We start from the raw sequence: 12836 nt of genomic DNA on the forward strand, positions 1-12836 counted from the left end.
CAGGTTGGCTTAAATTCAAGCCATATTACATTTTGGAAGTTGTGTTTCCGCTCCAACTCTTTCTAGAATCAACTGCATAAGTTATCAGAAATTCCCACATCTAACAGCACTGCTTCTGTGTGCTTGGGATAATCTGAGTTGAGTGCATTCAGTGAAGCTGTGTTTATACACTGCCATAAGCCCAGACTGGCCTGAGCACTCTAATGCTGTCATCTGGAAGAAGCTCCCAGGAATTATACCGCATGTTATCTTTCCTCTTCACATGCCACTCTTACCAAATTCCAAAGGAATCAAACTTTAAAACTCCACTTCCCAGAATAACCCCCATGGTTTACATTATAGGGTTCTTAAGCCTTTGCTCAGACATCTGCAGACTTATGTAACAATTCAGAACATTTTTTCCATTAGTAATAGCAATCACCATAACCCATGGCCAGAGCAGACAGGACTTTGGTGATTGTCAAGTTGGCTCCAGTGCACATTTGCAGGAGGTAAAGAGTCACCTGAAACAGGAGATTGTTGCAAACAATAAAGCATGAGGACCAATGAGATCCTTTAATTTTACAAATGAAGACAAAGTCAAACGATTTATCCCCAAACTTCCATTAATGCCAGAGCAGGGGGTGGGACTCAGATTGGCTAAGGCTCTGGTTTGGTGCCTTTCCCCTCAAAGCCCCCTTTTACATTAATACAGCATTTCAGGGCCAGGAGACAGGCAGATGGCCCTGCTTCTGCCCGATGGGAAAATTTCTCCTGCACTTTGGGTGCTGGGATAGGCGTATCTAGCCCTGGCTGGCAAAGGAAATAATTCACTTCCATCTGGAGAGAGAAGAAATTTTACAGAAGGTTAAAGCATTAGGAGGACCTGAAAACTTTGACATCCTCCCTTTAACTGGTCATTCACTGACATGGAAAAGGAAGCGCTTTTTCACTGATAGCAAAGGAAGATTCCCAGAAGAATGCACTGCTGTCCCTGTTCTTTCTGCTCTGAGCTCACTGTCTTTGTTACCTTGCCTTTCACTCAGCTCAGAACCAGCTGGAGGTGGTAATTATAATTTGTTACAAGTTAAAGATCACAAAAGAAATGCTGGAAACTGGTTTAGGAAAGCTTTTTTTTTTTGGTGTGAGGGTATTAATGATGAATTTTCCTGAACCTTCAGTCAATAATAGGTACAATGTCAGAGATGGTGACAGTCACTTAATTGCTAGCCCAATGCACAATTCCTAAGAATCGACCAGGCGGCTTTTTGTAGCCCATTATCAAGGTGTCAACAGTGATTATTGCCAATATAGTTATACAAATGCCAATTGCAGGGCAGCTGTTTTCTTTCAAATAGGTTCCAGGCAGAAGGTTAGACATTAAAAGGAATCTTCTTATTGTGACCCAATGACTCCATTACACAGGCTTGGCTTTACTTAATAAAACCAGACAGGAGTTTTGAGAACTGTGCAGAACGATGAACAAAATGCATATTTGTGTAAATCCCCAGGCCTCACTCACTCTCTCAAGAACATGGGCGTTTTAAAGAGTCAGGTCAAATCCCCCAGAAATCAAGTGAGTCCAGTTATGTTTTCTTTTACTTGTCCAGATTCCCTGCTGGGTAGCTTGCTTGCTGGCAGCATGCTAAGACTGTCATTTGTAAAAAGCGGTCTGCTCAGCTATAATTACTAATTTGATGTCACACTGGAATTGCAGCGCAGCTGTGAAAAGATGGACCACCAGGGAGATTCACATTTCTGTCTCATTTAGAGGGGGCAAAACTGCTGGAGCCATGAATGGAAGATGCCCTTCCATTAATAAAGGAAAGAACTAAAGAATAAAACAAGTCATAGCAGCTGTCAGAATCTGACAACGTTTTTTTTTTTTTAAAGCACCATTCTGCTTTTTTTTTTTTTTAAATTCAAGACATCTGTACATGCATGTTCTGATACTTGTTGCCATGAAAGTGATTCCATTATTGTTGGAAAATAGCTTCTTTATTTCCTCAGTTCCATATTCATTATTATGCTAATGCAGATCACACTAATTACATGTCAAGTTCAAATCGTAGGGATGAGACTTGTCTGCACCTGTATCATGAAATATTTGAAATGACAGTTTGAAAACTTGTCATCAACAAGTGAAAAGTATGGGAAATTAAAACAACTACAATGACGCAAATGAAAGAAAAATTAGGGATCCAGATTACTAATTAAGCCACGTCAGTGGAGATTCTCCATGAAAATTGTTCTTTGCAATTTTGCAGAAAATGATTATACGACTGCAATGAAAATATTCTTGCAAAGCATCTGATTTCGTTTATAAAAGGCTAGAATGTAGAAAATATTTTCAGCCTTTTCCAATTATTTCTGACCAGAGATAAGTGATTATTTTGATAATTTATGGTTTTATTTATAAAGACAAGAGCATGCTGTTCAGAAGAGTCAAAAATATTTACTGATCATGGAAAGAAAACCTGAAAATTGACAGAAAAAAGAAAGCAAGGTAATTTTTTCGAGTTTAAAAATCCAAAGTTTTTAAGACTTCAGCTCCATTGATTCATTTCATTTATCTTTATGTATTACAGTTTAGTAAATATTACTTTGGTTGTTGCTAGCTTTTATAAACAAACTGCCTTATCAGAGAGGCATGATGTTCTCTTGTCAAAGCACAGAGTCTCCATCAATTACCAGTTTTAATTACTTTCACATCCCATGTCTTTAAGCCTTTCCCAGTGAGCACCTATAAGCTAGAAGTGGTGGGGGAGTGGTGGATGGCATTTTGAAGCTGCTGCTCCTGGAGGGAAGAGCTATCAGGAACCCCAAGCCCAGAAAGGAGCAGAAAGCATTGACATCTTCCTTGGCGCTGTTGTATAAACAGTCTTAATGTTTATATAGTGTAAGATACAGTAATACAGACTATAGTTACAGAAGTAACTATACATCTCAAATGGAGGAAATATGAATTGGTTGTTTTTGCCAACATGGTTTGAAGTCATTTCATTACTTTTTAAACTTTTAAATCAAGACTCAATGAATTGTCATAGCACCACACTGTTTTGTGTTACATAATTTTGTCAGTGAAATGTGGTGGAATGTTTCCTTGTTCATCTTCATGGGATTAATATGAATTTTTGATAATAAATCCCTTCTTCTTTTTTTATTTTAAAGGAAGTCCTAAACATTTAGAAGGTTAGAAATGTGCACTGTAGACTGGAAACTTGGCTTTGTCATGTCAGAACTGTGGGACAGGTTAGAGCTTGTCTGTCAAGTAACTTCATTTACACAAAGGAAGTAGCAATAGTCCCCATCTCAAAGGCAGTGGTCAGGATGACGTGGCCAAATTTGTGTAAAATTGAAAACAGGTCTGGCATATAGTATATGCTCAACAAACATTGGTTACTATTACATACCTTTCTAAATCCCAGTATATTGAGATTAATAGAAAAAAATACACCCCTCCCGACCCCCCCGCCCAGGTAAGGTTTTGCCTCTGCCAACAGCTGTGTGATGCAGTGTGAGAAGAGAGGCTCCCGAGTCTTGGACCTGTCACACGTGAGGTGAGGGAAACGGACTGTGACTCTCAAGGTCCCTCTTGTCTCTGACGTCCACCTCCCGGGAGATGTTTTGAGGAATAGTTTGCATACATTCAATGTATGATAAGAAGCATCCTCAGAAAACTGGGTTTCTGTTAAACACATTCTGTAATTTCCTGTCTTGTCACAGAAACCTATACCAATAAAAGGCTGAACGTTTCTGGTGAGGCAGGGAGTGGGGCTGTGGTGAGTGCCGGGGTGCCTGGGAAGCGTGTGGTCCTAGAGGCAGAGATGGGGAGGGGCAGACAGATGACGATGAACCATCACGGCCATGTCAAACACTGTGGCTTTCCTTCACATGTGTTCTTGCTTTAGGATTTGGGATTCTGAGGCAATCACCCCATTGGCTGTAACTGTCTTTCTTGGCACTGGTTATTGTCAGAGCAGACCAAGCAAGCCCTTGGAGCTAGAACCTGAAGAGATCAAAATTGGGGCGGTGGTGCAGAGACCGCTGGCTGTAGTCACAAGAGACTTCAGAACAAAGCAGAGCAGTCCCTGTGGTGTAGCTCATGGCATCCTAGCCATAGCTTACTTGGGGGCCAGCTTTTGATGATGCTGAGAAAGCCTCCTTTCAATGCTAGTGTGTGGTCCTTTAAACAGCCCAGGTTATTTTCTCCTAGGAGAAGATCCTAGTAATAGTGAGTCTCTGAGTTTCTCATGGACTAAAACTTAAACACCCACTTGAGTCTTCGGCACCTGGAAGAAACGTTTATATAGCAACATGGAAGCCAACAGTCCGTCATTTCTGCTGTTTTGGGTCAAAGCTGGTGCCTTCACGGCGATTTACACAGAGGTTACAAGTGTGAAAATATAGTCACCGGTGCACAATAAAAATATAAACTGTCAAAGGAGCCACCGTTTCCTTTCTCTGCCTCACTTCTTTATTTTTATTTATTAAAAAAAACTTCAGTGGAGAACAGTTGGTTTACAATGTTGTGTTGGTTTCAGGACTATGGCACAGTGATTCAGTTATAAACATAGTGATCCTTTTTCAGATTCTTTCCCCACATAGAATATTGAGTAGTTCTCTGTGCTATACTGTAGGTCCTTGTTATTAACAGTTATCTATTTTATATACTGTAGTATGTGTATGTTAATTCCAAACTTCTAATAAATCCCTCCCCACATTTCCCCTTTGGTAACTGTTAAGTTTGCTTCTGAAATCTATAAGCCTGTTTCTGTTTTGTAAATAAGTTCATTTATATCACTTAAAAATATTAGATTCCACATGAGTGATAACATATGGTATTTGTCTTTTTCTCTCTGACTCACTTCACTTACCATAATCTCTAGGTCCATCCACATTGCTGTAAATGGCATTATTTTGGCCTTTTTTATGGCTGAGTAACATTCCACTGTATATATGTACCACATCTGCTTTATCCATTCATCTGTGGATGGACATTTAGGTTGATTTTATCTTCGTTATTGTAACTAGCACTACAATGAACACTGGGGTGCATGTATTTTTTTGAATTATGGTTTTCTCTGAATATATGCCCAGGAATGGGATTGCTGGATCATATGGTAGTTCTGTTTTTAGTTTTTTAAGGAACCTGCATAAAGTCCCTTGTTCATAGTGGTTAAACCAATTTACATTCACAGCAACAGTGCAGGAGGATTCCCTCCTCTACACATCCTCTCCAGCATTTACTGTTTATAGACTTTTTGATGATGGCCATTCTGACTGGTGTGAGGTAATGTTTCATTGTAGTTTTGATTTGCATTTCTCTGATAATTAGTAATGTTGAGCATCTCATCATGTTCTTTTTGGTCATCTGTGTATATCTTCTTTGGAGAAATGTCTATTTATATCTTCTGCCCATTTTATGATTTTTTTTTTCTTTTTAATAGAGCTGCATGAGCTGTTTGTATACACTGGCGATTAATCCTTGTCAGTTGCTTTGTTTGCAAGTATTTCCTCCCATTCTGAGGGTTGTCTTTTTGTTTTGTTTATGATTTCCTTTACTGTGCAAAAGCTTTTAAGTTTAATTAGGTCCCATTTTCATTTTTGTTATTATTATCATTACTCTAGGAGGTGGATCAAAAAAGATATTGCTACAATTTATGTCAGAGTGTTCTACCTATGTTTTCCTGGAAGAGTTCCAATCCAAGAATATGGTATACCTGTTTGTATCATCTTATGTTTCTTTCATCAGTCTTATAGTTTTCAAATTACAGGTCTTTTGCCTCCTTAGGTAGGCTTACTCCTGGGTGTTTTATTCTTTTTGATGTTATGGTAAATGGATTGCTTCCTTAAATTCCTTAAATTCTGTTCTTTTGTTGACAGTATATAGGATTGCGAGAGATTTCTGTTATTACTTTTGTATCCTGCAACCTGACTGAATTCACTGATGAGCTCTAGTAGTTTTCTGTTAGCATCCTTAGGATTTTCTGTAATATGTCATCTGCAAACAGTGGCAGTTTTATTTCCAATTTGGATTACTTTTAATGTTTTTTTTCTTCTGATTGCTATGGCTAGGACTTCCAAAACTATGTTGAATAAAAGTGGCAATAGTGGACACCCTTGTCTTGATCTTAGAGGGAATGCTTTCAGCTTTTCACTGTTGAGAACAGTATTAGCTGAGAGTTTGTCATCAGTTCAGTTGCTTGGTCATGTCCGACTCTTTGCGACCCCATGGACTGCAGCATGCTGGGCTGTCCATCACCAACTCCCAGAGCTTGCTCAAACTCATGTCCATCCAGTTGGTGATGCCATCCAACCATCTCATCCTTGGTCATCCCCTTCTCCTCCTGCCTTCAATCTTTCCCAGCATCAGGGTCTTTTCAAATGAGTCAGTTCTTCACATCAGGTGACCAAAGTATTGGAGTTTCAGTTTCAGCAGCAGTCCTTCCAAAGAATATTCAGGACTGATTTCCTTTAGGATGGACTGGTTGGATCTCTGCTGTCCAAGGGACTCTCAAGAGTCTTCTCCAACACCACAGTTCAAAAGCATCAATTCTTTGGTGCTTAGCTTTCTTTATGGTCCAACTCTCACATCCATACATGACTACTGGAAAAACCATAGCTTTGATTCTACAGACATCTGTCAGTAAAGTGATGTCTTTGCTTTTTAATATGCTGCCTAGGTCGGCCATAGCTTTTCTTTCAAGGAGCAAGCACCTTTTAATTTCATGACTGCAGTCACCATCTGCAGTGATTTTGGAGCTCAAGAAAATAAAAGTCTGTCAATGTTTCCATTATTTCCCCATCTATTTGCCATGAAGTGATGGGACCAGATGCCATGATCTCAGTTTTTTGAATGTTGAGTTTTAAGCCAGCTTTTTCACTCTCCTCTTTCACTTTCATCAAGAGGCTCTTTAGTTCTTCACTTTCTGCCATAAGGGTGGTATCATCTGCATATCTGGGATTATTGGTATTTCTTCCTATAGTCCTGATTGCAGCTTTTGGATCATCCAGTCTGGCATTTTACATGATATACTCTGCATATAAGTTAAATAAGCAGGGGGACAATATACAGCCTTGACGTACTCCTTTCCCAATTTGGAACCAGTCCGTTGTTCCATGTCTGGTTCTAATGGTTGCTTCTTGATGTGCATACAGATTTCTCAAGAGGCAGGTCAGGTGGTCTGGTATTCCCATCTCTTTAATAATTTTCCACCGTTTGTTGTGATCCACACAGTCAAAGGCTTTGGCATAGTCAATAAAGCAGAGATAGATATTTTTCTGGAACTCTCTTGCTTTTTCTATGATCCAACGGATGTCGGCAATTTGATCTCTGGTTCCTCTGCCTTTTCTAAAACCAGCTTGAACATCTGGAATTTCATGGTTCACATACTGCTGAAGCCTGGCTTGGAGAATTTTGAGCACTACTTTACTAGCGTGTGAGATGCGTGCAATTGTGCAGTAGTTTGAGCATTCTTTGGCATTGCCTTTCTTTGGAATTGGAATGAAAACTGACCTTTTCCAGTCCTGTGGCCACTGCTGAGTTTTCCAAATTTGCTGGCATATTGAGTGCAGCACTTTCACAGCATCATCTTTCAGGATTTGAAACAGCTCAGCTGGAATTCCATCACCTCCACTAGCTTGTTTGTAGTGATGCTTCCTAAGGCCCACTTGACTTCACAATTCAGGATATCTGGGTCTAAGTGAGTGATCACACCATCATGGTTATCTGGCTCATTAAGATCTTTTTTGTACAGTTCTGTGTATTCTTGCCACCTTGTCTTAATATATTCTACTTCTGTTAGGTCCATACCATTTCTGTCCTTTATTGTGTCCATCTTTGCATGAAATGTTCCCTTGGTGTACTAATTATCTTGAAGAAATTAGAATTTGTCATATATGGCCTTTATTATGTTAATTTCCCTCAATGCCCATTTTTAAATCATAAATGGCTGCTGAATTTTGTCAATAGCTTTTTCTGCATCTATTGAGATGATCATATGGTTTTATTCTTCAGTCTCTTAATGTGGTGTATCACACTGGTTGATCACACTGGTTGATTTGTAGATATTGAAGAATCCTTTCATCCTTGGGACAAATCCCACTTGATCATGGTGTATGATCTTTTTAATGTACGGTTAGATTTGGTTTGCTAGTATTCTGTTGAGTATTTCTGCATCTATGTTCATCAGTGATACTGGCCTGTAATTTTCTTTTTTTTGTGGCATATTTGGTTTTGGTATCAGAGTGATGGCCTCAGAGAATGGACTTGGAGTGTTCTTTCTTCTGGAATTTTCTGGAAGAGTTTTAGAAAGATAAGTGTTAACTCTTTTCTATATGTATGTGAAGCTATTTGGCTCTGGATTTTAGTTTGTTGGAAGTTTTAGAATCTGTTTCAATTTCTGTACTTGTGACTGGTCTGCTCATATTTTCTATTTTTCCCTGGTTCAGTCTTGAAAGTTGTACCTTTCTAAGAATTTGTCCATTACCTTTAGGCTGTCCATTTTATTGGCATATAAGTTGTCTATGATTCTTTGTATTTCTCTGTTATCAGTTGTAACTTCTGCTTATTCAGTTTTAGTTTTATTGATTTGAGCCCTTTCCCCTTCTCTTCTTAAAGTTTATCAATTTTGTTTATCTTTTCAAAGAACCAGCTTTTAGTTTCACTGATCTTTTCTATTGTTATTTCTCCTCTGATCTTTATGATTTCTTTCCTTCTACTAACTTTGGGTTTTATTTGTTCCTTTTTCTCTCACTGTTTTAGGTAAGAGGTTGGGTTGTTGGAGATTTGGATGGATTTGTTTTTGCAGGTCTTTTTTCTTCCCTTCCCCTTTTGTTTCCTGAGGCAAGACTGAATTACTATAAACTTCCCTGTTAGAACTGCTTTCATCCTGTAGACTTTGGATTGTGGTGTTTTTGTTGTCATTTATCTAGAGGTATTTTTTTATTTCCTCTTTGATTTCTTCAGTGATCCACTGGTTGTTTAGTAATATATCGTTTAGCTTCCATGTGTTCATATATATATTTTTTTAACAGTTATTTGCCTGTGTTTGATTTCTTGTCTCATAACATTGTGATCGGAGAAGATACCTGATTTCAATTTTTTTAGCTTTACCAAGGCTTGACTTGTGGCTCAAGATGTGATCTATCCTGGAGAATATTCCACGTATACTTGAAAAGTGTATTCTGCTGCTTTCAGATGGCATGTCCTATAAATATCAATTAAGCCTAATGTGTTATTTAAGGCCTGTGTTTCCTTATTGATTTTCTGTCTGGATGATCTGTCTGTCCATTGATGAGAATAGGGTGTTAAAGTCCTCTAGTATTATTGTGTTCCTGTCAGTTTCCTCTTATATGGCCATTATGTATATTGAGGTGCTCTTATGTTGGGTACACATGTATTTACAATTGTTATATCTTCTTCTTGGATTGATCCCTTGATCATTATGTAGCGTCTTTCCTTGTCTCTTGTGATGATAGCCTTTATTTTAAAGTCTATTTTATGTGATATGAGTATTACTATTTTACCTTTCTTTCTGATTTCCATTTGCATGAAATACCTTTGTCCATTCTCACTTCCAGTCTCTGTGTGTTCCTAGATCTGAAGTGCATCTCTTATAGACAGAATATATATGGATATTGTTTTTGGATCCTATAGACAGAATATATATGGATATTGTTTTTGGATCCATTCAGCCAGTCTATGTCCTTTGGTGGAAGCATTTAATCCATTTACATTTAAGGTAATTATTACTATTTTTAATTTTTGGCTGCACCCTGAAGTGTGTGGACCTTAGTTCCCCAACTGGGGATCAAACCCATGTCCCCTGCCTTGGAAGGTGGAGTCTTAACCACTGGACTGCTGGGGAAGTCCCTAAGGTAATATGTATGTTCTTATTTTCAATTTGTTAATAGTTCTGGATTTGTTTTTGCAGGTCTTTTTTCTTCCCTTCCCCTTTTGTTCATTTCTCTTATGATTTGATGACTATCTTTAGTGTTGTGTTTGGATTGCTTTTTCTTTTTTTGTGTATCTAGTGTAGAGTTTTGGTTTGCAGTCTCCATGAAGTTTTGATATAGCAGTCTATATATAAATACAAGATTGTTTTAACTTGCTTGTCCCTTAATTCCTAGTGTGTGTCCAATACCCTGCACTGTACTCCTCTCTTCCATAGTTGCTGATTTGGACGTCATGTTTGTGTGGGGGTGATTTCCTACCTTTACCATATGTTTGCCTTTACTAGTGAGGTTTCCCATTCAGAGTTTTCTTTTCTAGTTGCCTTTTCTTTGCTGCCTAGAGATTCCTTTAAGATTTGCTGTAAAGCTCATTTGGTGGTGCCGAATTCTCTTTGTTTTTGCTTGTCTGTGAAGTTTCTGATTTCTTTATCAAATCTGAATGAGACCATTGCTGGATCCCTTCTGGTCTGCAGTTTCTGCTGAAAAATCAGCTGATAACCTTATGGGGGTTCCCTTAGGTGTTAATTGTTGCTTTTCCCTTGATGCTTTTAATATTTTCTCTTTGTAATTTTTGTTGGTTTGGTTACCATGTGTCTTGGCACGTTCCTCCTTGGGTTTATCTTGTCCAGGACTCCCTGTACTTCCTGGGCTTGAGTGAGTGTCTCCTTTCTCGTGTTAGGCTAGTCCTGCATGACCTCATCAATGCTGCCCTGCCTCTGGTCATCCTTCCCAGGAGGCTGCCAAGCCCCCTTTCCCAGCTGAAGCCCTCTCTGCAGCCTCTCATGCCAACTGGACGTCTGTTCTGATGCTGAGATGACAATTCCAACTACTCCATCTGCTCCCTTTTCCCACCCATGCCACTGTCCAAACCAGAAACCTGGGAGTCGCCTTAACCCCGCCCTCCCTCCACATACACTCTCTGGCACCGTTCACCTCCCTCGTTCACTCTCTGAGGTCTGTGGATTCTTCTTCCTAAGTCTCTATCTTCTCCCACCCCAGGTCAGGTCACCATCTATTCTGGGTTATTTCAGCAGCCTCTCCAGATGGTCCTGCAAGGTTGCCTCACCTCATCCTCCAGCAAGAGCACCAAGTGCTGCCCATCTGTGTACCCTTGCTCATACTGCTCTTTCTTGCCTCTTCCTCTAGGTAACTCCTACCCATCCTTCAGGTTTCCAATCAGCTCTTCCCAGAAGACCACCAAGCCAGATTTAGGTCTCCTTGCTACGTGTTTCCTATCAAAGCATTTATCACTTGATACGGTCAGTTCCTATTTAATGTGTGTGTTGCTTGGTTGGGCATGTCTGTGTGGTTCATTATTTTAGTCCCTGAAGCTAGGACAGTAGATGTTAGAAGCTAGAACATAGATGTTCACAAACTTCTGGATGAATAAGCAAAAGATTTTTAAATCTATAAAATTCAAACCCAAACCCAAAGCCTGAAAGAATTTAATTTAGAAACGAAAACCTTGAGCCCAGCCTCTAAAAGGTTTGGTCAAGAAAAGGCACCTCAGCATGATGAGGAATAGCTGAGACTAGACCGTTCATGTACACACGCCCCGATTTCAGGCTGCTTAGGTTTATGCACAGAAAGCTGCTTCTCAAATTCTTAAGCTGATTCCCGTTGAATCTGTCTAGAGTCCTGCACAATCAACAAAATGCGGTTCAAGTATTACCTAAAGTCCAGTGTCTCAGAGAAAGGTAAGGCGTCTCCTCATCTGTCCCTAAGTCGTTATACACAAAAAATGTTCTAATGGGTCTTAACATTTTATAGTTCGAAAGGAGTTTGAAGCTCATTAAGCCAACATTTTACAGGTGAATATGAAGCTCAACACTGTCATTTTATAGGTGAGAAAACTGGGGCTCAGGGAGGCAAGGAAACTGACTCAGGGTCACACCTGGCCTGTCAGTCATAAAGTGGGGTTACGACCCAGGTGCTGAGCTGTACCTGTTTGGATCATGATGATGGCTGTGTTTTCAAGGTCATGCTGTGGGAAATGTTTTACGCACACTTCACACTAATAACTACTTCATTGTTCAACGGGGCAGCTAACCTGAGGGAGAGAACTGGAGGAGAGTGTTCCTCCGATCGACGAAGAGCTTCCCACCATAGCTGAGGGGAAACAAGAACCAGAAGGAGGAGGAGAAGACAGAACTGAGGAGAAGACAGAACTAACAGGTGCTGGGCCCCATGCCGAGGACCAAGGTGAGAGACACCAGGCACTTACCTTTTCTTTGTCACTTGCTTCCCTGGCCACTGTGGAGCCCTAAAACAGAGACGATGAGAGTAAGAACACGCGAGGCATCGGCTTCACGTGAAGCCTGCAAACACCCCAGGGCAGAGCTCCGAAACAGCTGAGCGGGGACTGTGCTCCGCCCCCTCCCTGAGCGAGCGTGCACTGCGCCCTCTGTGGGGGTTTCTGTCTCCAGCCCTTTCCTTCTTGGTATCACCTGTGCCGTCTTTCCCCTGGTTCCTGTCCTCCTGGAAATCAAAAAACCCGACAAGTCATGTGAGCGATGCCTTTTGAAACTCAGGGTCAGACCATACTCTCTTCCGTATGTCACCAGAAATGGTTGGTTTGAGGCTCTTCAAAGTACAGTGGGCCATCACTTGGCTGCAGTGACCACTGGGCACCAACGGCCTATCTCCCACACTGCGTCCTGTAGGTGGGGACCCTGGCCCCTGACAGCCCATCTCACTGGCTCAGGGTTCCTGATGACCTTACTTTCTCACTCACCCTAAGAGCCAGTGGGGACCTTCTGGCCCCTTTCACGTTGGCGGTCGCTTCACACACACACCTACTCGCACCCCTTCTGTGCCTCTAGGGTGAGCACAAAAGGTACAAGTGGAAGAAAACACAGCTTTGGTCGCAGCAGTTCCGACTCTGCTGCACTGGTTTTCAA

The 12836-nt window shown here is 40.5% G+C and overlaps 1 protein-coding gene across 2 annotated transcripts in view; it reads right to left on the reverse strand.

Annotated features, from left to right (window-relative positions):
* The window catches only part of PIP4K2A (phosphatidylinositol-5-phosphate 4-kinase type 2 alpha), a 181658-nt gene that overhangs the window by 22482 nt on the left and 146340 nt on the right, over window positions 1-12836 (reverse strand). For both annotated transcript variants that reach the window (XM_068986962.1, XM_068986963.1), the window contains one exon: window positions 12161-12199. In XM_068986962.1, coding sequence (XP_068843063.1) covers window positions 12161-12199 — 39 coding nt within the window. The remainder of the gene's footprint in view (window positions 1-12160; window positions 12200-12836) is intronic.

This window comes from Capricornis sumatraensis, chromosome 15 (assembly GCF_032405125.1).
Source record: "Capricornis sumatraensis isolate serow.1 chromosome 15, serow.2, whole genome shotgun sequence".
Classification (NCBI taxonomy): domain Eukaryota; kingdom Metazoa; phylum Chordata; class Mammalia; order Artiodactyla; family Bovidae; genus Capricornis; species Capricornis sumatraensis.